The sequence below is a fragment of the Hevea brasiliensis genome, chromosome 13, assembly GCF_030052815.1.
Source record: "Hevea brasiliensis isolate MT/VB/25A 57/8 chromosome 13, ASM3005281v1, whole genome shotgun sequence".
Lineage (NCBI taxonomy): Eukaryota > Viridiplantae > Streptophyta > Magnoliopsida > Malpighiales > Euphorbiaceae > Hevea > Hevea brasiliensis.
The window spans coordinates 76,196,419-76,220,228 of NC_079505.1; the positions used below are offsets into that span (position 1 = coordinate 76,196,419).

General features: G+C 28.4%; 3 protein-coding genes across 4 annotated transcripts; 1 reads left to right on the forward strand and 2 right to left on the reverse strand.

The window, feature by feature from the left end:
• Window positions 1-1,937: 1,937 nt before the first annotated feature.
• Window positions 1,938-2,897, reverse strand: LOC110637857 (photosystem I reaction center subunit psaK, chloroplastic). Its single transcript, XM_021788218.2, has 3 exons — window positions 2,668-2,897; window positions 2,487-2,567; window positions 1,938-2,270 (listed from the first exon to the last, which is right to left on the reverse strand). Exons 1-3 carry the CDS (start codon window positions 2,746-2,748, stop codon window positions 2,043-2,045), a joined length of 390 nt encoding a protein of 129 aa, XP_021643910.2. The 5' UTR covers window positions 2,749-2,897; the 3' UTR covers window positions 1,938-2,042.
• Window positions 2,898-4,406: 1,509 nt separating this feature from the next.
• On the reverse strand, window positions 4,407-6,968 carry LOC110638304 (glucan endo-1,3-beta-glucosidase 13). 2 transcript variants are annotated; one of them, XM_021788819.2, is made up of 4 exons: window positions 6,524-6,963; window positions 5,312-5,650; window positions 5,125-5,161; window positions 4,407-4,853 (listed from the first exon to the last, which is right to left on the reverse strand). In XM_021788819.2, exons 1-4 carry the CDS (start codon window positions 6,576-6,578, stop codon window positions 4,754-4,756), a joined length of 531 nt encoding a protein of 176 aa, XP_021644511.2. In that variant the 5' UTR covers window positions 6,579-6,963; the 3' UTR covers window positions 4,407-4,753. The 2 variants fall into 2 exon arrangements, with proteins under 2 accessions (XP_021644511.2, XP_057988218.1); XM_058132235.1 differs by lacking the exon at window positions 5,125-5,161 and having other exon boundaries at window positions 6,524-6,968.
• An 11,149-nt stretch (window positions 6,969-18,117) lies between these two features.
• On the forward strand, window positions 18,118-20,785 carry LOC110641363 (protein kinase PINOID). The gene is made up of 2 exons (XM_021793056.2): window positions 18,118-19,177; window positions 19,839-20,785. Exons 1-2 carry the CDS (start codon window positions 18,558-18,560, stop codon window positions 20,608-20,610), a joined length of 1,392 nt encoding a protein of 463 aa, XP_021648748.2. The 5' UTR covers window positions 18,118-18,557; the 3' UTR covers window positions 20,611-20,785.
• Window positions 20,786-23,810: the final 3,025 nt, after the last annotated feature.

A 23,810-nucleotide genomic window follows, 5' to 3' on the forward strand; every position in this document is an offset into this window, starting at 1 on the left:
ATATATCTAATATAATTATCTTAAATGTAGTTTTTCTCTCCCTTTTTATTATATTTTTAATTTACACTTTTATCATTATTTTATTTTGAATTTAAACCAAACAAATAAAATAATTTCAAATGTTTAAATATAAAATACTAATTAATAATATAAGTAGCATAAATTTAATTATAACTTCCAAATCAATAAATATTTGATTAAGTAAAATAATATTTTTAATTATTTTTTTAATGTATTTATTAAAATAATAAAAAAATTAAAATGATTGATTAATATTAATAAATATTTAAATTATTTTTATCAATTAAATTAATTATTAATTTAATTGCTAAAATTAAAATTGATGTGAAAGTTTGAGATTAAATTAATAAAATTTAAAGATTTTATTAAAATTGAAAAAAACTTATAAATATTTAAATGAGAGGCAAAAGCTGCCATGTCAACAAGAGAGTTTGCAAGCTTCGTGAGCTCCAACTATCGCTAAAAACAAAGCCAGCTGCTAGATCTTAACAACTGCACAAATAGAACCGTTAATGGTGATCATCGGAGGAGATTAGGTAGAGCTCGCGGCCTCTCACTCTCACGTGACCTACGGAGTCGGCAACCATTAAATATGACTTACTTACAAACTTAAAGAGATACCAACAACATTCAATGACTTATTCAACACAAGCATAGCCAAAATAATTCAACACATAAGCCTTCCAAAGTTATCCTCTCTATGTCCTGTAGGCCTACAAAAATAAAACCAAATAAAAATACCTACGTACACCCAACCCATACGAGGGAGGGCTATTGCGCAAAACTAGGCTGGAGAAGCAAATTCTTCCTCCTCCACCCAAAGACAAAGGAAGCTGACAAGTGAAGATGCTGGACAAACCTGAGAGATGAGAAACAGCTAAAACAAAGAGCTGAGAGAAATTTTCTCTTTATACTCGACCCTTAGCTAAGGATGGTAAAGAATTGAGTATTTACGGATACGTAACCTAATTTAATCATAATATGATAAACTTGAGTAATATATAATTGTGTTTGTGACAAGTTTAAGTTTAACGAGTAGTAATATTCGTTATCCAAATTTATTTATATAAATAAATAATTAATTATAAAACATATGTTTTTCTATAATAATACATATAAATAGTTATATATTATATTTTAAATAAATAAAATTTAAATATTTTATATAATTTTAAAATTTTTAAATATAAATTATTAATAAAAAATAATTTTCATGTAAATTATTAATTATAGTATATAAAATTAAAAGAGTTTATATTTTTTTAGGTAATAATAATCGGATTTGAGATGAAATGAGGTAGTTAATGATAAATTTTAATTAGATTTGAGATTATTTCGTATATTGAATATATTAATTGAGTTCTAATTCGAGTATGATTATTTTTATAAGTACTTTACTCATTATTAATGCGCTAAATATATATTTTTTTAAAGAAAATAAGTTTCATTAAAGCTAAAGTGATCAAATGTCACTCTTAATAGCAGCCTCAATACAAGGAGGAATCTCTTCTAAAATATTATTAATAAATTTTGCAAATTGAAGTGAAAAAAGAATAAAGCATAAATTTTGTTTTATATTAATTGAATGAATATGTTTCAGTTTTGTTTCTATATTTTTTAAATTCAAGCCTAATGCCAAATAAATTAAACTTTAGTCAAAATTTCAATTTCCTTATTAAAAAACACTTTTTTTTTAATAATTTATACATTTTTATTTAGGGATGTTTGGTTACTAAAATCCAACATTATTATTAGGTGTCATTTTCTTATAAGAAAATAGCTTTTTAGAAATATTATGTTTGATTATAATTTTTTTTTTTTATAATGTGTAATTTTTCTGTTTAATTATATTGTAGGAAGAAATATATTACCATAGTATCTTTAATTATGCTTTTAGCCTATGAACTATGGAGAGAGATGGGAAATGAGCATTTTCATGAGTAGGTAATTAGTACAACATGGGATTTGAATTAAGAGAATAACATTAAATTAAGTTGTTCATAGGACCTTCTTTCAAATTTTTACAGAGCTCCAAGGTTCTTAAGACCAAGAACAATCCCAGCACCCAGAATATGGCCAACAGATCCACAAGCCAATGTATCAGCAAGAGTGAAACCAGCTGGATCACCAGTTTGCAGCCCAGAATCCCTGGCTTCAAGCTTCAATCCTGCAGTTGCCTTCCTATTTGCTGATGGAGCCAACCCAAATCTCCCAGCAAATAGCATTAGGCTTGTTGTGGTCACCATTATCTGTCAATTCATTTGCCAAAATAACCTCACTATATCAGAATTTCATTTTCTGTCTCTCTAAATTACAATTCAAGCATTAAGTAGGTTTTTTAATCTAATGACTTTTTTAAAAAATTTCACGAATTTACCAACTTTATAACACATATATGTCGATTGCACTGAATAATTTCTCAAATCTTAAACTCGACGTATGTGAGAAGATAATGAAATCTTTACCAAATTTGTGGGAGAACCAATGAAATCCATGCGGGCACCCAGTGCTCCATTTCCCTTCCTCCTCATGGGTTGAGCTACTGCCTGCATGAAATAATCAACATTATTTTTATATTGCCAACAAAGAAGTCACATGCAAAGGACAATCTTCCCATCTCTTATGATATAAAAGATCAGTACTGACCAGGGATTTTACAGGGGCAACTGAGAACTGGGGTTTTAACCCATTGAATTGTGGGAGAGTGGTCGTCATAGAGGCTGCCATTTCCACCAATTGATCAGAGCAGCTAATTCTTCTCCTTTCTTTGATAATTTTATAAATTGTTTTGGGATCTAAAAGCAATTATAAAACATGTAAGCAATTTTGCACCACAGCCACATGAGCAACTTGTGGCTTTAGAATGTTAGAATTGGATACACTTTGATACTTGTTGCTGACTTGGCACCCTACCATAGGGTTTGCTCAATTGGATAAGGTTTTGGGTATCTGAGAAATCCTGTGATTCAAAAGGGAAATGGAGCATTGTGTGCTGATCTGGACTTGAGTGGCGATAGGGTGGGCTTTGGTCTTCTAGTCTTGAGGCCTTCTCTACAATGGGCCATTTTCAAGTGCTTGAGCCGGGCGGATACAATTATTTTATAAATTTATCATATAAGAAATGATCTCACATAATTTTGGGCATATCTTGAAGCCATGCATCATTCATATCATGGCAAAGGAAAGCAAGAAAACGCGTGCCTAAAAGGAAAAGGGCTCGAACTAAGGCTTTCCCATCCTGACATGCATGCAGAAAAACACTGCCCTATTAGAGGAGACGTTGGATTTTTTTTTTTTTGGTGTAAATTGTACAAAAGATCCTACTGTGTAGTGGACCCCCAGTTTCTTTTATTTTATTCGCTAGTTTCCTTGCTGAATGTAAATCATCTTCTTCTTTCTGGCTTTACATTAGTTTCTCTTATTACTTATTTTTATCTTCTTTCCTTATTTCTTCTTGTAGATTACATACACGATATAAAAAAAAAAAAAAGAATAATACAAAATTTACTGTAAGGTTTACCATATAATCACTCTTACATATTAATCACAATGTGTCTCTAAATATTTAATAAATTTATCATAAAAAATAAAATATTGTAATATTTATATTAATCCATTCCTCACCCAGAAGTTTTAAAAACACATACAACGTATAAAAATCAAAATTAGCCAATAGTAAGAAATCATGCTCCCTAAAAAGTTCCTCAAGGCAATGTAGTTTAGGGGGAGGTCCGGCCATTTGGCCGTTGATCCTCCCCCTGCCTCCCTTTCATTAGATCATCGTTTTTTAAGTTTTTTTAACTATTTTTTGTTATCGTAGTTTCTTTCAGTCTCCTTTTGGAGTCTCAGTGTCTCTCTGCTAGATGGGGCTTTTGTGTGTTTGCTTTAGGATGCATCTTGTAGTCGACTCTCTTGATGCAAGTGGTGAAGCTCTTCGAAGCAAGATTGGCAGGTAGCTTAGATGATGGGCACCATTTTTAGTCACTGTTGCCTAACCCATTCCCGGTTCGTTCGGCAATGGCCACGTTCTTGATTTTCTGTTGTTGATGCATCTCTCCCACTTTCTTCATATGGGCTTCAAGTGTGTGTAGGAAAGTGTGTCTTTCTGCATGTTAGTTTCTCCAAACCGCTTGGCTGCTTTCTCCTTTATTGGCAACTGGTGTATTGCTGGTGGAAGAGGCTGTGGTGGCTGTGGTTGAAGATGGCAGAAGGTTGCTAATGAAAAAGTGATATGGGTCAACCTGATTAGTTTAGGGCTCCAAGTTTCTTTTGAATTTGGGTCTCTTTTGAGTTTGGGTTGATTTGATGTAGCTTTTATTTTACGGGCTTGGCCTTGTAATCTTTATTTCAGTAATGAAATATCATTTTCTGTTAAAAAAAAGAAATCATGCTCTGAGTCAAACCAACCAACCAAAATAAGATCATCCCATGAAAGCTAAAATAGCTAACATATAATTGAAAAAAAGCATTAGGGAGACAAAAAGTAGGATTTGATTGCAAAACCATATATTCCAAACCCACAAAACTAAGGTAGCTATGGGTATGATTCAGCGATTCCAATTACCAAACAAAAAAAAAAAAAAGATTGATCTAGATCAGCCAATATAGAAAAAGAAGATCTTCCTCTTAATTAACTAAGCCCTAATTCTTGTGCATTTTCATTTCCATGACAAGAATTGGAAACACCATAATCATCATCATCCAGCTTCATCCACAAGTCCTGATCGTTTAATCAGCTTCTCAAGTACAAAAGCAGCAAAATCCCAAGAAACTTCCACCATACAATTTTTCGTATGCACTTGGACAATGGAGGTGCTGACGAGTGAAGAAATCTGAGAGCACAAACACAATGCCCATAAAGGAAAAATGTATGATATTACATCATTAATTAAACAAAATATGATTAAATAGAGATCTTTAATCCAATGGCTACTGGATATTTAATTTGTGTATGTATATATACAACTTTTGTTTTCTAATGAAATCAGAACCCGGAAAATTACTTAAGTAATTTTCAGGACTGTGAAGTGGGAGTTCGAGTAGAGTCTCGAGACTGTCCTGTTAACATTCTTAAAATTGACTAGTGTAGAGATCAGAACATACCCCAATCCAGATGCAGCGTAGTTGCATTTTCCATAACCTAAACGTTATGACAATGGAATTAATACAATAAAACTAGAAGCTTGAGATTTTCATAAAAAAAATTCCATGTTTGAATTTCATTTGGCAGGACATTGAAGGGGTTGACGAAAAGAAATTCATTGTTAGAACAGGAAAAGAGAAATCTTACTAGGGTTAGTTTTGGTTAAGCTGCCAGTTCCTCCAAAATTGCAAGCAACATCAGAATTGCCATTTTGCTGGTAATAGTTGTTGAAAGCGTAAGAGGCATGAGAAAGCAGAGTGTCAGGTTCAAAACAGGATCCACCCTCCTGGATTGCAGAGCAATCTGCCATGCCTAGCCCACAGGCCCAGTCTAATGCATTCTGCAGATCAATTTGAGACACACCTGCAAGAGCCACGCACCATGTGGTGCCCCCAAGGAATGTCGTGTTGCCTTCTGGAGGTGATAATGTTGTCACTGGAATTGTTGCTTCTGCCTTCTCTTGCACCATTGCCTCCACTCCCAACACTAATATTAGACAAAATTTCCACTACTTTATATTATAACTCCAATATATATTTAAAAAAAATTGTAAAATATATGGCCTTAAAGCATTAATTGAGATGCATTTGAGAAGCAAATTTTCAAAATTATTTAATTATTTTGAAATTGAAGATATTGTAGTAATAAAGCTAGAACCAAAACAGAAATAGATACCAAATTAAATGGATTTTTTTTTTTTTTCAGTTTAGAAGAAATCCTCTGGTTATATTGATGCCATTGAAGAGGGAGGAAACAAATGAAATAGCTTTAAAAAAACTGATTTTTTGTATGGTGGAAATATAGAAGGATATTTTATTGCTTGAAGCACTAATTTGGACAATTAGGGAGTCAGGGACCAGTCCCAAGTCCAATGGTGAGGCAGCCAAAAAGACCAATACCATCATTAGCATTTCTGCTGAACATTTCCTGAGAAGAGGACAATCTTCAAGCTAACGTGGGCCACCAGTTACCACCCAATGAGAGCAAAGGAGAGAGAGAGAGAGAGAGAGATTATTCAATGAAAAAGAAAAAAAAATCTTGAAAACAAGAAAAATTAGTTAATGGAAAAGGAAAACAAGCAATTAATTTAATCCCATTTTTAAGGGGAAAAAAAACTTAAAGAATGTTTGCTTCTGCAACCATAAATAAAAAAAAATGACAAGAAATAATTAAAAATGCAGGTTTTAATTTTGTTAAAGAAATGAAAATATCAACCCAAGTCTTGATGATGAAGGTTTTAAACAACACTAAAACTTCATCCGTTACATATATTTGTTTTAAAACTTAAGTAACAGAAAAAAAAATGAAAAAACATGAACAAGAAGTCACCATCAAGTAAAAGAAAAATAAAGAACATACCCAGAAAGCATTCCAGGAACAAAAGACACAGTAAAATCCATATCTTCTTTCTCATGGTGTAACCTTTCTCCTTCTGTGCAAAAGATTTCAAAGCCTCCCTCTCTTTTCCTCTACCCAGAAAAAAAAAAAGAAGAAAAAAAAGGTTTGCACTCACTTAGCTCTTTAACAAGAACTCCGCCCTCTCTCTCTCTCTCAAGCTCAGTTGGTGAGTGAAAACTGAGAACTAGCAGTGTAATAATAACGAAAAGAAGAGAGAGGCCTGAGGAATCAGCAATTTCTTGAAAGGAAAATATGCTCTTTTTGGGCCTTAATAAGAGTGTGATACACGGAAATGGCTTCGGCCCCTTGACAGGCTATGAAACGGTGAGTCGGTGACCTTTTTAGGCTTTTCAAGGGTACAGTGCACATCCCATAAACCATAAGGCACAAGCTAATGAGTTCTTAAGGTGGGGGTGGTGGAAGATTTTTTTTTTAATCTGGTAATTTGTTGATAAGAAAAGTTCGATAAGTATTACAAATATAGCGAATTAAAATATTATATTTAGAAATAATTTAAGTATTAAAATACTCATGAAATATATGTAAAAAAAAAAAAAATCACTAAGAGAAGAAAAATATAATCGTAATAATGGGAAGAGCAAGATTTAAATATTGAAAAGAAAACTTTAGATTCGTTCTCAACAAACACAAGTGTAATAATATAAACTCAGATCTCGAATATATATCTAATAATTTATCAGAAAAAAAAATAAATGAATAAATAAAATTGATTTTAGATAGCCATCAGTGAAAAATTTATTAGTGACTGCCCAAGGAGGTGATAAAAGAGTTGGCCTCAAAATCGGATTAAAATTAATATTATTAAAATTAAAATTAAAATAATTAATAATTTATAAACTCAAATCAAATTAAAATCATAAAAAATAATAAAATTAAATTAAAATAAAAAAATAAATTTAATTAAAATAAAAAATATTTGATCGAGTTATAATTGAATTACTTAAAAAATATATATATTTTTTATATTATTAATTAATTAATTAAATATTAATAAAAATATATTCATAATGTTTTTTATTTGTAAAAAGTTAATAAATATGTTTTAATATATAATAAGTTAAATATTATTATAAAATCATAAAATAATAATTATAAATAATACAATATTAATAAAAATATAATCAATATATTAATTAATAAAATTAAATTAATTCGGTTAATTTAATTATCCAAACAAAAATAATTAAACTGATGATTGAAAATAAAAAACTTTTATAATTAAAAATTAAATCAAGTTAAATTTATCCTTATCAAATAATTAAATTTTATTAATAAAACTCAATTATTTAATTATAATCAAATAATGTACACCCATAATTAGACAAGAAGGACTAACAAAATTGAGGAGCTACTCACCGCAGATGCCATCGAAACTTTGAAAGGTTATCATAATTAGTTCTTAAGCAAGTATTATAATTTTTTGTTAAATTATTTAAATTAAAATATACAAAAATTTACAGTAAAAAAATTAAAATTATATGAACTTTACCGAGCGCTCTTTATGAATCAAGATGAGCCCAATTCATTTTATATTGGGGGTGCACCAATTGAATAAATTTCTGTACAAGGTCCATCTAGGAGTTCATATGGGCCTCTTCAGCTGCTGGTTTGATCTCGAACGAGCTCAAGAGAAATCATAGTTTCCCGTTATCACAATAAATATAAGCTTTAACAATATGTTTTTATTTATTATTAAAAATTTAAAATATTTATTAATAAAAATTATATATTTACATTCAATTTTAATGTTATTTACTACTTTTAATATCATATATAAAATTATATTAAAAAAATAATATTAAAAGCTAAATTTATTGTAATGCATTATGCTTTTTTTTTTTTTTATAATAATTTAGTCTGCATTTCCTTTTTTATTCCACTTCTCTATTCATAATCACTTTCCTGGAAAAGATTCTCAAGAAGGTAATTTTCCGGAAAAATAATAATGGAAATTTAACACTATTATATTTAATTATAATTATTATTTTTAAATATATAATTTTATGTTTAATTAAAGTATATAAAAATAAAATAAGTGGATATCTATGATTTAAATATATCTTATATTTTATTTAGAATATAAAATAAAAAATCAAAATCAAAATTAAATAATATCAGTTGCAATAAAAATTGATATTAGATAGTGTTAAGTAAGGGAGAGCAGTTTTGGGTTTAAACCGAAAAATTGAACCGAATCGATTCAATTCAGTTTAATTAGTTTGGTTTTAAAATTTAATCGGTTCGGTTTGGTTTATAATTTTGATAATTTCTGTTAATCGTTTTGGTTCGGTTATTTTCATAAAAAATAAAAAAAAAATTGAACCGAACCGAAATTATTAATATATATAGGAAAGCAAAGAAAATTGAACTAAATTGAATCGAACCAAATGGAACCTTAAGATTTTTTAGTTTTGATTTCTAATTTTTTTTGTTTTTATTTTTTATTATTTATATTTAATGTTAAAAATATAAAATTTTATAAATTTCAATTTGATCGGTTTATAACCGAACTAAATCGATATTTATCGGTTTGACTCGATTCGATTTTATCTTATTAATCAATTTGGTTTGGTTTTTAAAATTTTTATTTTCGATTTTCAATTTTATCGGTTCGGTTTAGTTTGAAACCGAACCGACTGTTTGCACACCCCTAGTGTTAAGGATAATATGGATAAATGCCATTTTCTTTCATTTGTTAATGTTTAATTTCATTGAAGACAACTTTAAAATACATTATGTTGACGAAGGAGAGTATAATTTTAAATTATTTTGAAAATAAAATTTAATTTTGATGTACATAAATTAATTTAATGATATATTTTTAATTGAAGATACCAAAGAAAAAGATAAATTAAATTAAACAAAGAAAGAAAATCTTTTTCCTTTTCATTCACAAATAGAGAATTATTGTATACACCAATAATATTAAAAAATAGTGTTATTTTATAAATAAAAAAAATTATTTTTTTTTAATTTTAAAAAGGCAAAACCCATTATTGGGAAAGAGAATACATGTACTACCCTGTTTGGATATGTTGAGAAGGGAAGAAAGAAAATAAATGACAAAAAATATATTGGAATCGCCATTTTTTTATTTTGGGAATAAAGGGAAAATAAAGTAATTAAAGGGAAAATAAATTATGTTTCAATTGATGAAATTATATTTATATCTTTATTTTTTTATTTTAACTTTTATAAAATTTGAGAGTAAAATAATAATTTAAAAAAAGTACTATTTATTTTTCTCTCTATCCTCAAATATGAGAAAATAAATTTTATTTTATTTCTTCTTACTATTTTTCTCCTATTCCCAAACAAAAAGAGAAAAAAATAAAGAATAGAAAAATAAAAAATATTTTCCTTCATATTTTATGGTAACAAGAAATTAAAACTTTAGATTTTATTGAAAAACTACAAAATGTTAAAAGAAAATATAAGCAAGGGGAGTCAAACACAATTAGCTTAAACTATTTTGATGAAAGTAACCTTTAACTCAATAACTAAGTCACGCTAATAATTTTCAATACTTTTTGAGTCAGATAAAATTTCATACGATATAAGATCGTGTTAGTCTTATTTTCTCTTCTTTTGAAATCAATTTATATTTATGGCAAATAGTTAGGTAACACTTATGAAGTTAATTCTAGTCCCGTGCAAGCTATTACGTGTTTGTTTGGTATTGTTATTAAAACTATTATTGAAAAAAATATTTTTATAAATATATTAGTTATATAATATTAAAAAAGATTAACATTTAATTTGATAAGTTATAGTTATAAAAATACTAAAATAATAAAACGACTTTTTACAAATTATTTGTTTTTAATAACAATTGAAATGAGTTTTTTTCTTAAAAATAATTTTGGTCCTCCAAACTCAATGTCAAATAGACAATATATAGTTGACAGATAATTTAATTTCTTTTATATATCAATCATCAAATTATTATCATATTTAATCTATAGAATTATGGTCTCCAACTGATCTTAATGCTACCTATATAATTATCATATATAAATGATGATTTAATTTTCAACAATCATCAAATTATTACATACAATTTAATAATTTTATTATTTAATTTTAAAGTTATAAAAATGATAAATAAGGGTAACAATTTTTGTTATTTAATATTATATATTTAATTATCATATATAGTTGATATTTTAAAAATTTAAACATCATCAAATTGTTATAATTAAATCAGACAAATTGACTTTGATATAATTCAATTTAAATGTAATTGATTTTAATTTAATTTTAAATTAGAACATGTCCAGAGCTAGTTTTTTCTAGAACTTTCTGGTAATAATATTGAATAATTTGACTACAGTAGGCAAATCATTACATATCTCCTTACGTAATCATGAGATAAAATAATAATTAACGAAAATCGATCCATATATATATAAATATAAATTAAAGTGAGACAAAATCTAAGTAGTTAATTAGTGTAATCACTAATTATTTATCTAACTTTAAATTAAGCACAGCAGAAAGCAATGTGAAGGGTTTTGGAAACATGAGGAGAACACATTTTACAGTACCAATAAATAAAATTTTTCAGATTCCTCGCTGAATTGTATATAAACAAACACATTTGCTGATACACACAGCAATTATGTAAGAACTTCGTCTTGGTTTTAGCATCTTAATATTGTATTATATATGTTAGCCTTAAGAAAGTATAATTAGTAAAGAATATATCCTGTGATCAGTGGATTAAATTAAATAAATTTGAATTATTTTTTGAGTTGATGATCATTATTTAAAAAATTAAGACAAAATTTGAGTTAATTAATCCATTTAAACATATCGATTTAGGTAAAGTCATTAGATTAATAGTTAATTTTGTGAATTATTTGCATTCGAGTCATTTTAAATTTTGTTCATATTAAAATAAATTACGAGACATTTTAAACAGAAAAAATTTAAATTAAATCAAAAAATCATGTCAAAATTTATCATATTCATATTATTGCATGAGAACCAAAAATTTATTTTTATAATTAAATCATAATAAAAGTACTTCATTTCCTTTTTAATATCAATTCAAATATTACCTAATAGATTATTTTAATTGATAAGTATAAAAAAACTATGCTAATCACAATTAATAAAAATAAATGCAAATGTGCTTATTATAATAAAATTAAGTAATATTATATGAAGTTGACGTCCTGATTTTGAAGCAATGAATAAACATTATGTTTAATTAATAGCATATATAGAAGAGAAGATTGTGAGTAGTCTGTTTGAAGTGTAGCAAAATTTTGTCCTATTGTCGGCCTTTCACAACACCGGGAATATTGGCAGAATATTATTAAAACTAAAATTATTTAAAAAGAAATTTTAAAAATATAAGCCATTAATTTTTTAATTTAATTAGATAAACAAAAAATAATCTTTTAAATTATATATATATATATATATAAATTAAAGCAATGAGAATGTGATGTTCTCTTTATTTGGCATTACTATTTATCTTATTTTAGAAATTTTTGAATTTTTTTCTATTTTTTCACATTTTAATTGGATCAATTAATATATTTATTAAATTAAAATTAATATTTTTATACAATTATTAATTATAACATTGGAAATATAACTACAATAATTTTTTCTTTCTATATTGTTTTAAAAAAATCTCTAACAATGCATTTGCGCCTCTTATGGTGAATAGTAGGGTGATCGCTTGAAGCACAAGACAACAAAAAAATATATCATCATCATCATCTAAGGATGCAACATAAATAGGCAGAGTTAGAGAAAAGGAGAGATAAGAGAAAAGCAAATAAGATGGAGAGGGGAAGGAGAGATAAAGTGCAAGAGAAGTAGAGGAAAATTTGGCCCACAATATCTGCTAAGTGAGATTAGAAGCTTCAAATCACTTGTTTAATCACCAAAAATTTTATGATTGGGATTTCTTGAACATCAATTCTTCTAAAAAATAAATATAGGCCCCAATTTTTATTTTATTTTATTTATAAAATATTTTATATTACAGAATTTTGTTTATAATTTTAAATTCAGAATGATTTTATTTTTAAAAGTTATCTGTATTAATGCAGGAAATGAAATTCTAATTGTTGACCCAACAATCCATGTAATCATCATGTGATCTAGGACCTGGCCAAGGCCAGTTCCTTGAGACTTGAAGGTTTGAATTGGAATTGGTCGGATTCAAATGATTCAAATTAATTTCGGTTTAATTACGATTTTGAACCAATTTTGATTTGGTTTAAAGTAGTTGCACTTTGGATTTTAATATAATTTGAATTAATATTATTAAAAAATTTAAATTTAATAAAATTACAAATAAAAAAGAAAATTCAGTTTTAATTAAATAATGTCATATTTGAATAGCTAATAATTATTAAACCAACTACTCAGTGATTAATCCATAAAATAATTTCATTTATAAAAAAATTAACAGACCTTTATTCAAATCTCAATTCACGTTTGTTATATTCTAATAAAATTTTAATATTATCCGATTTAAATCAACAAAAAAAAATTATCTTATTTAGTTATAATATTTTCATTTACATAAGAAAAATGTTAAAAATATCATTTTAAAAATTTAAAATCAAACTTAAAAACTAAATATGCTAATTAACTTCAAAAATCTAAAAAATTATTCTGTACTTTATTTGATAATAGTCCAAAAATTAAAGATGCTCAAAATTATCTACATAATCTACAAAAATGTTTTTTTATTCAAAATTACACCCAAAAAAATATTTACTACAAAAAAAATTTTATTTATATTCAATTTATTATAAATTTAAAATATAAATATACGAGTTTCATTTATTTTATATATTAAATTTACCATATATATCATATTTTGATATTTTGAGTTAGACATAAAAATTTTTTATTTAATATTATCTACGTTCACTTTCATTTGTCATTTGAGATTTTTGCATGATAATTCGAGAAATAATTAAATTATTTAAATTATAATAAAATATATTTTAATGACTAAATTATTTTTTATCTTACCTTTTATATGAAAGTGCTAAAATGAATTATACAAATAATTATTTAATAAAAATAAGATAAAATTAAAAAAAAAAATCAACACTCCTTAATATTTCCAAAATGACAAGAGTTAAAAAAATAACGTACAAAAGCGTACGAGGTATACCTATTAATTTCCCTCTTGCTGTTGTTGGACCACATCAATTTCATTGCATCAAAATTCACTGCATGATTTGTCTCACTTCAAAGGACAATATTAAAAATACAATCTTAAATTTACTCATTAAAATAAATAATGACCATATTAATATTATTTATATATGTTAAAAATAAATAATTATTTTGGTTACAATAATATCTAAATTTTAATTCCAAATTATACATCGTCTTTCGTCATTCAATTCTGTTAGACATTAAATCCACATTAATATTAAAATTTTGTAAATTTTATTTTTTTTATATCACTTTCTTTTACATTACTTTAAGTCTTTTCTTTTTTCTACTTAGACTATATTTGTTTCACGAAAAATAACTTGTATATAAAAAATATTTTTCATGAAAAATATTTTTAATTCTTTATGAAAATATTTTTTACTATTTAGTTATAGTATTAAATTAATAATATGTATTTACATCATGTATATATAAGTGCTTTCACATTTTAATAAAATTATCGAAATTTAGAAATTAAAAATAATTTTTTCTATTGAAAATATGAAGTTATTTTCTTTAAAAATCACTTAACTTTTTATTTGATCAGTAAAATATTTTTTATTAACAATTTTTTTAAATACTTTATACGATAGAAAATGAAAAAAATACTTTTCATGAAACAAATGATGCCTAACTTATCATACTTTTATATTAAAGCATTTGATACTTTGCATTTAACACGATCAAATAATTTATTTTGGTTAGTAGCACGCAAAAAAAGGATAGAAGGGAATTAGATATTGGAAGAGATAGGAGTTAAGGCAGCCAGCCCAAGTTCATGATTAGATTCCAAAGATCGTGTAACTAGCTGTCAAGAACATGAGTGATGCAACCACACCTCCACAGCATATCTTGTGGTGGTTCATGTGAGCAAATAGTAAGTGTTTTGATTTGTGGGTAATTTAAATTTGACATTCATTCAACGATCACCAATGAATCACAACCCTCTTTAAAATGTGGGTCTTTGGCTTCCCATTTAGCAGAAGTGTCGTGAGGCTCTAATGCTATAGACACACTACCGCAACTAGGTGCACTTTTTGTTGGCCTTTCCCTAGGCAATCTATTCCATCTAAAACTATCATGGGTCCCTTCGCCTCTCCCTCTCTGTCTCTCAATTTACTTTCCCAAATTAAAACAAGTGAAAATGAACATGAAATGGGACCTAGTTCTCCATCAAGCCCCAGCTGTTGAGCCCCAATCTTGTTTACATGCCATGGATGCTCTGTTTTTATTTTTTGGCCATGTGGATTTTAATATCTAAGCTATTTTATGTCTCCCTTTTGTTGTAGCCGTGTTGCTTTCTTCAATTAATTGAAAGTGATGTTTGAACTTGTTCATAAAAATAGGCAGACCCAATTTTAACCTTCAACTTGCTTGCATGATTACTATCACACGTACGTTTAAATAGCTTGCATGAAAATTTTTAGGGTAAATAAAATTCAAAAATCCAAATTTATATTATCAACTCATGATTATGACTTGCCACTTATAGACCCATTTTGTGCATCATGGGTGTGATGGTGTGTACTTGGATTTGGGAAAGAGGCAGTGATATGCAGCTACAAGAGTGGTAGAGGAACGTTCTAGCTAGCCAGCAAAATGTTTGTTTTTGGGTCTATCATTATTATTAATTAATTAGTAGACCTCAACCACATGTATACACGTTTGAAGCTTTGCCTAATTGCCTCTTAAAACCTCATTTGGCATTTGCCTATTTCTATTGTCTCTGGCTTTGGTGGAACAATGCCTCTCCTAGTTTGGTTTGTGTCGGTGAATGGTGACCATGTTTGTGAGGGACTATAAAGGAAGGTAAACGGTGATTCGAGTCATCTTAAATACTGTGATGTCTTAAACTCGACTATCAACAAAATTTAAACTCCCATTACTTGAATCAACTTGAATGGATCAGCAGGTGAGGTGTCCACCAAATTAGTTAGCTAGATACAGAGAGGTACCTTATATGATTGATATGGAATGGAAGTAACAAGGACAATGAGGAGGCAATAATTTCAGGCTCTATTATGTTATTGTTAAGGGTTAGTGTATACCCTACATGGATGAGGTTGCAGACCTACCCCTACGTACCCAAGCTTATATATGTCAATCAGATCAGCTACGTTTCCTTGTCATCTTCCATATAATTCATCTGTGAAACGAGTTATTGTTTCCAATACTTCGCCTCACTTCACTGTTTCACACGCTCACTTCCAAACCGACATGTATATCTGTATCATTCCTCAATTACTCGCTTTTAAGCTATTTTCCCCTCTTTCTCAATCTCCCAATTTTGAATTGGATCATATGGGTTGGATAGTGCATATATCATATCATTCGCATACCCATTTGAATTATACTATCCACTTATTTATCTGTTTACTGTTGAAATTGGATAAATTTGAATAGGCTTGGTTACTGGTCGATTTTGGACTAAAAGTCTCCGATTTGTAGAGATTTTGATTCAAGGTGATTTTGGATTTAATTCTGTTTCGATTTGATTTTATTAAAATATTATTTTATTTTCTAAATTATTTAATTTAAAAAATAATTTGATCAAGTTATTATTATTTTTTAAATTTAGTTATGTTTTTAAGTTACGTTAGTTTTAAGGAATCATGATTAAATAAAATTAGTAAACACAAGTTTGTTTCAATTCTTATGGTAATAATTTTTTTTTTTAGAATTTTCTACATTTTGATATAATTTAGCCTAAAAATCATATAAAATTCTAGAGTTTATTTATTTGCAGAAAAATTAGGTTATATAGTTTTCTAAAAAGGTTTTTTAAGAAAATTAGAAATAAAGTTTTTTATTCATATGTGTCATTTTTTAAAATTTAAAAAATAATTTTAAATTATTTTTTACTGTTTTATTTATAACAAGAGTTTTGTTTTTAAACTGTTTTAAATTTAAAAAATAATTTTAAATTATTTTTTACTGTTTTATTTATAACAAGAGTTTTGTTTTGAACTGTTTTTCAACCACATTTTATAATAAAAATATATATTAAAAATTAAATAATTATTTAAAAAATAATTATGTATAATGATAAAAAAACAATCATACTATTATAAAGTAAATGAATAACATATATTAAAAAATTTGTAAATAAAATAATTTTTTACAAATTTTTTAAATATATTTTGTAATGATTTATTTTTTTTAAAATGTAAAAGATCTTACTATTTTTTCTATTTGAATTAAAAAATCGTTTTATATTATTTACAATGAAAACGTTTTCTATATATTTTTTTTATAAAAAATAAAATGAAAATTTTTTAAAAAATGAAAAATAAAAAATAAAAAACTATTTTTTAATATTTAACTAGATAATTTTAAGTTTATTAAAATTTAAAAATTAATTAAAGACTTTAACTTTGTTATTGAGTTGTTTTAAAATTGTGTGGTTTGAGATTTAAGTATTAACTGAAGTTAATTAAATTAAAAAATTACATTAAATTAAATATATTCAAACTTTGACACAGTTTGAGATAGTTAAAAAATATAAGTCAGGTTCTATATATATATTTTAAGATAATTAATTTAATATTGAGATTTAAATCCGTTAATAAAATATAAATGAATCATATTATTATTAATTTAAAAAATTAAGTCTTTTAAATTTTATTTTATTAAGAAAGTAATCTCTTGATCGAAAATAACTATATATTTTAATTATTATAATTTATAATAAAATATAAGTATCTAAATATAAAATATTATTTAAATATTTAATTACTCTTTATAAAATATAATGATTTGAATATAAAAATATTTTTATCAATATAAAAATATTAATATAAACATGAATAATTCTTTATCAATAAAAATATTTTAAGATATACATTTTATTAAATTCGAAATTATAATTATTAATAATATAAGCAAATGAGTTTTGGTAAATTAAATTAATTTTTATAAAAATTTATTTGTAATTTTAATATATTAAAAAACAAAAGGCATTATCATTTAAAAAAAAAAAAAGAAAGGGCATTATCGACATCCGTCGACGTAGTCTAGGTGTAGAATTGCAAGACTGTAAAAATGTCTAAAAAAAAAAAAGACCGGAAAAATGAGCAACCCCATGCCACGTGACTAATGACCAAACGACCTCTTCGCACGTGCCTCTCGTCTACGTCATCCAACGCCAACAAAAATAAAAAGCTGCTCCATTTTCCATTTCCACCTCATGTGCCTGCCACTGTTAACTGTGGTTAAAGTATCGTTAACCGCGCTCGCTCTAATTACCTTCCGTACGTGCTCGGCGCTCTCACCATAAATGTGCTCAGCGACTTCCTCCCGCTTTCCACTCTCTCTATCCAACCAAACCGAAAAAAAAAAAGAGAGAAAGATAGCAGATCAATCTCTCTCTCTCTCTCTAGCTATAGCTTAAGTACGGCCTCTATCTTCCTCAGAAACCCTAAAAAAGCCTGCTATATTCAAAGCCCGTCTCCTTTATTTGGCTCTCCTTCTTCCGTCGCCATTGATGCTGCTGCTTCTTCTTCTGGGTGTTTCAGCTTGCAGTTTTGGTTTTTCTTTTTCTTTTTTTCGTTGGAGTATCTGATTCGATCACAGGAGCTGATCAAGTTTATTGACTCCAACCATAGAAACAGTAACGATCAAGAATTTTGTCAGATTCCACTTCTTTCTTGCCTTTTTGACACTTTTAGTTCGTTGTTCTTGTTCTCTCTCTCTCCACTCGATATATTTTTGGCTCTTGCCAACAAGAGTGGGAGAGAAAAAGGAGGGCCACACAACTGGAATTTTTATTTTTAAAATGTTAGAGTGCGGTCACTGCGCCTCCTCTGACGGTGATCTCATTTTCAGGACTACTAATTCTACTAACAGTTCAATGAGCAGCGAGAGTTGTAGTAGCTATAGCCGCCTTTCTTTTGATCTTCTCACTTCAAGATCCTCTCCCGAAAACCTCTCCCTCAAGCCCCACCGCTCCTCTGACTTGGCCTACTCCGCCATCCGCTCCGCTACTTTCCGCCGCAAGTCCGGTCTTACCTTCCGTGACTTCCGCCTAACCCGCCGCATCGGCTCCGGCGATATCGGTACTGTCTACCTCTGCCATCTTACAAGAGAGCGTAACAAGAATTGTGGCAAGGAAAACGATGATGATGACGATGAGGAGGAAGAGGAGGAGGATCGGTCATGCTTTTATGCGATGAAGGTGGTGGACCAGGAGGCGTTGGCGGTGAAAAAGAAAATGCATAGGGCGGAGATGGAGAAGAAGATCTTGAAAATGCTAGATCATCCATTTTTACCCACTTTGTACGCAGAGTTTGAGGTGTCGCATTTCTCTTGCATTGTAATGGAGTACTGTTCCGGTGGTGACTTGCATTCTTTGAGACATAAGCAGCCTCACAAACGCTTCTCTCTCAGCACTGCAAGGTATTTTTTTACGCATCTTTTTAAGTATTAAAAAGGAAGCTATACGCAGAAGCTAAAATGGGAATTGATAAAAGCTGCAAATTTTCTTGAAGTTCTAAACCATTTCACTACAAAACAACGATGAAAAGAAAAACTTGTGTGTTTTTGTTATCCATTCGACTGCACTGATCGATCTTTTTGCATGGCTTAGTCTGCGTTGTTTTTGTTTTCTTGCATTACATATCCACTCATACGTTTTTGTCCTTGGCTCCTTCAGCTCTGCACAAGTCATCTTCATTAATGGAAAAAAAAAAAAAAAGAAAACTCACATTTACTTATCTCTAATCCTCTGATTAGTTAGGCTTCACAGAAATCGCTTTCTGGTTTCCCTTTTTTTCCTCTATACCAAAGATTTCCCAGGATTATCTCTCTGACTTAGCCGCAAATTTCCATTATCTGAAAATTTCCCATTAATGGCATAATCGAATCGTTCCATTATAGCTACTATGCTGATAAAATTTACCAGATCAAGCTTTGCTCTTTTTCCTTTGCATGGAAGAAATCAGAAGCTTATTGCAGACTTTATCTTTTCTTTCACCTAAATATATTTTCTTTTTAGCATTTGGCTTGCAAGAAAGTATAGTAACAAACAATCTTGTTAATGTTGTTATTTTGCTCTCAGGTTTTATGCAGCGGAGGTTCTTGTAGCTTTAGAATACCTTCACATGCTAGGAATCATCTACAGAGACCTAAAGCCTGAAAACGTTTTAGTCAGATCCGATGGTCACATCATGCTCTCGGATTTTGACCTCTCATTATGCTCAGATGCAGTCCCAGCAGTTGAATCTCCATCCTTCTCTCCGGATTCTACTTCTCCATCTGCCTTACCCTACACCCGATCACACCCTAGCAAGACCTTGTCATGCCTCCTCAACCGGCTCTTCCCATCCAAGAGAATCCAAACTTTGAGCCCCCGCCGGTTATTTGTCGCCGAGCCGGTGGCCGCGCGGTCTTGCTCGTTCGTTGGGACCCACGAGTATGTGGCCCCGGAGGTCGCCTCTGGTGGCTCCCATGGGAACGGAGTTGACTGGTGGGCCCTGGGGATTTTTATCTACGAACTCATATATGGACGCACGCCATTTGCAGCTGCATCAAATGAGATGACACTGCGCAACATCTTGGAAAAGCCCTTGAGTTTTCCAACGCATTCCCCATGCTCATCGCTTGGTCTCCACGCGCGAGACCTGATATCGGGGCTGTTGAATAGAGATCCGAACACTAGACTCGGGTCGAAGCGGGGATCTGCCGACGTAAAAACCCACCCATTTTTTAAAGGGCTTAATTTCGCCCTTATAAGGACGGTGAGACCCCCTGAGATTCCCGGTTTACGAAGGCAAAGAACGGCAACGTTTTATCACTCGAAGCCTAAATCATCGGCGTTTAATTACTTTTAAAAAAGACCAAGGGATTGGTGCCACGTGTTGAGCGATTCCCTGCCATATTTTGCCATTGGGGGGCATAGATGTGTATAAATTTTTGTGTCATTTCTTAATTTTTCCTTTTTGTTCTAAATATAAACCCAATGTTTAGATGACTTAATCGACATTAAAAAAAATTATATTTACTCAATATGGAAAGTTTTAGAACTGATGAATGAGAAAATTATAATATATAGAGAATTGGCACATGATTTGATCTGTCATTTTATGAATAATAATGGAGTTGGAGATGTGCACAAAAAATAAAAGTCAAAATATGATTTCTATTTAATTTATTTATAATCTAAGCTAATCTGAAGCTTGTTAGAAGGTCAACATTATATTTCTTTGATCGCCTTCGATAATCACAAATTATTATTAATGCTAAGATGATGTTTCGTTTAGCCATTTAATTATTATTAATTTAATTTATGAAATTTTATATTATTGTCGAATGATTTTTTCATTTAAATTACTATTTATTTAAAATAATTTTATTTCTTAAATTTTATTTTGTTAATAAAATAGCCTGTCACTTGAATTTTATATTTAATTGTGTAATTATATTAAATAGCATAAAGATAATTGTGTAAGTATTTATTGAAAAATTGTATTAACAGGTTTTTATAATTTTTTTATTAAAAATATTTGCATAAATAATTTTTTGTAAAATAATCTTTGCAATATAAAAAATTTAGAAAATTATAATATGTTTGCCTAACAACTATTTTCAACAATTTGGAAAATATGTTATTTTCTAATTATTTTTTTGTGTTTTATATTTAAATAAATAAATAATCATATATTTTAATTATATAATTATTAATAATATATTATTTAATTTTAAATTAAACAGTCATATAAATATAAAATTTAAATTATGAGAATATTTTGTTAATAAATAATATTTAAAAACATAATTATTTTAAATTGATTATAATATAGGCAACAATTATTCACGAAATAAAATATTAAAAATTAACAAATTTATAATTTACTCATTATTTTATTATACGTGATTTTTCGAGGACATTGATGGGCCCGCTAGCATGAAGTGCGCAGACAAATCATGTGGGAAGTAAGAATCCTGTGGGACACCAGCGGACATCAACGGCTTAGATTCTCATTTAGGTCTTCTCTTTATCAACCTCTACTTTTTTGAAGTATTATTAATAGTTGTGTTATTATTTTAATTATTTGAGCTTTGAATCATTGGATCATAATAATTTAGTTGAAACCAAAGCCAAAAGTTGTTTGTTTGTTTGTTTTTTTCAGGTTCTTAAAGAGCAATAGTTGGGTGTTCCATCCCACACGTAGCTAAGAAATGTTCCTTGGAGAGTGGACGGACCAGATTTAAAGGGTTAATTTCAACAATGCTCATTCAAATATGATAAATTGTCATTATTTTTTAGTAGGGAATTGATGGTGTTGAGTTATATATGATTTCAGCTATTATTGAATCAAATTAAGCTAGAGAATTGATTGTCATTATATTTTATTATATTTATGATTCAAAATTTTAGTGAGATTTAAAAATTTTTTTTCTTAATTTGAATAGAATAAATTTTTTAATAAAGTGGATATCCATTTCTTATGTAGAATAAAAGTTTTATTGTGATATTATTTTTAAATTAAATGAGACTTATAATTAGATTAAAATTTTAAAATCAATACTATAAATAGAAGTATTATGAAAAGATTATTTGATTTTATCTGATAGTATATTTTATCTGATAGTATATTTTAGCCCATAAAGTGATTGACTTTATAAATTATTAAAAAATATCTTTGCTCATTAATAACGAAGAACTCCGATTCATTGCAGTTTTATAAAAAAAAAGAAATTCAGTAAAGTGAAAAAATGACATAGAATTTAAAAGTAAGAAATTTTTATACATGGGTGAAGTGTATCATAATTGCAATCGGGTTATGTGGACCTTTTGCAAGCCGTAACAGAGATTCACATGGCATTTAGGTGCAGAAACTTATACTATAAAAAATGAGCAAGATGTCTCACATTAATTATTTTTAATTGGGGTTCTCAACACTAGCACCTACCGCCTGTGCATTTTTTAAGTTGAATGTTCATACTTCGACCCTTAATACTGAAGTGGAAACCTGCTAGTGCTTGGCTGAAATTTTGGTTATTCATTTTGGAATGGAGGCTATAGGTGGTAATTGTTTTCAACCCAAGTTAGATTTTAATTTTTTTGTATTATTCTTCATTTTAATATCACACGAGATGGGAGAGCGAACTTCACTCCCAACTCTCGCCTTATTGCCATCCCTAGTAGACGCTAACAGAGAGGACGTGCAACGCAGGTTTTGCAGAGTTGATAGTGAAAAGTGAAACAATCCAGGCCATTAAGGAGAGTGTGGCTGTGAATCCATACATGATATATTAGTGAGTGACGTTAAGCGCCTGTCTTCTTCCAATTTAGATATGTTGATTTTAATTACATTCCTAGAGTAGTGAATATGCATGTTAGCCCGTAATTTAGCCAATCAGCTGTTTCTATTCCTAGTGAGGAGAAGATTTGGTGGAAGATGTCTTTCAAGCTGGAGCTCATCTTGCCTCTTTGGATGTTTCTCATTCCTTCGAGTTTATTAAATAATAAATTTCTATTTTTCTCTTAAAAAATATTTTTAATTGATTAAAGTTAACATTTGATCAAAAGTCACTGAATTTCATCCCCTCTATTCATGTGTCTCAACCAAATGATTAAATTCAACACCACTAGAAAAGTGACAAAAAGAAAGATAGGCAGGAACACAATAACTAATATCAATGTATTTGAGGAATACAATAATAAGAAAAATTACGCATACGAATCCTACATCTTACTCAAATTTTTTTTGCCCAATCTTTCATTTCTCAGAATCTCCCTTCATTTATTTACAAGAAATTATCCATCCAAAACCCATCTTTTTTTTAGGGTGACAATTTTAAATGCAATCCATGAACATGACGTGAAAATAGAAGATTAAGTGTTACGATTCATGAAAACTTATTGTGAATATAGTTCTACAAAATAGAGAACAATAAATTAGAGGTCCATCAGTATGCAACATTTTGACGTTTAAATTAGAGTTGATACGAGAAAAGTGTGTAAATTAATTAGTGAAAATAATATACCTAAAAAAGAAGGTTTAGGATCTTTATATAGTCATTAGAT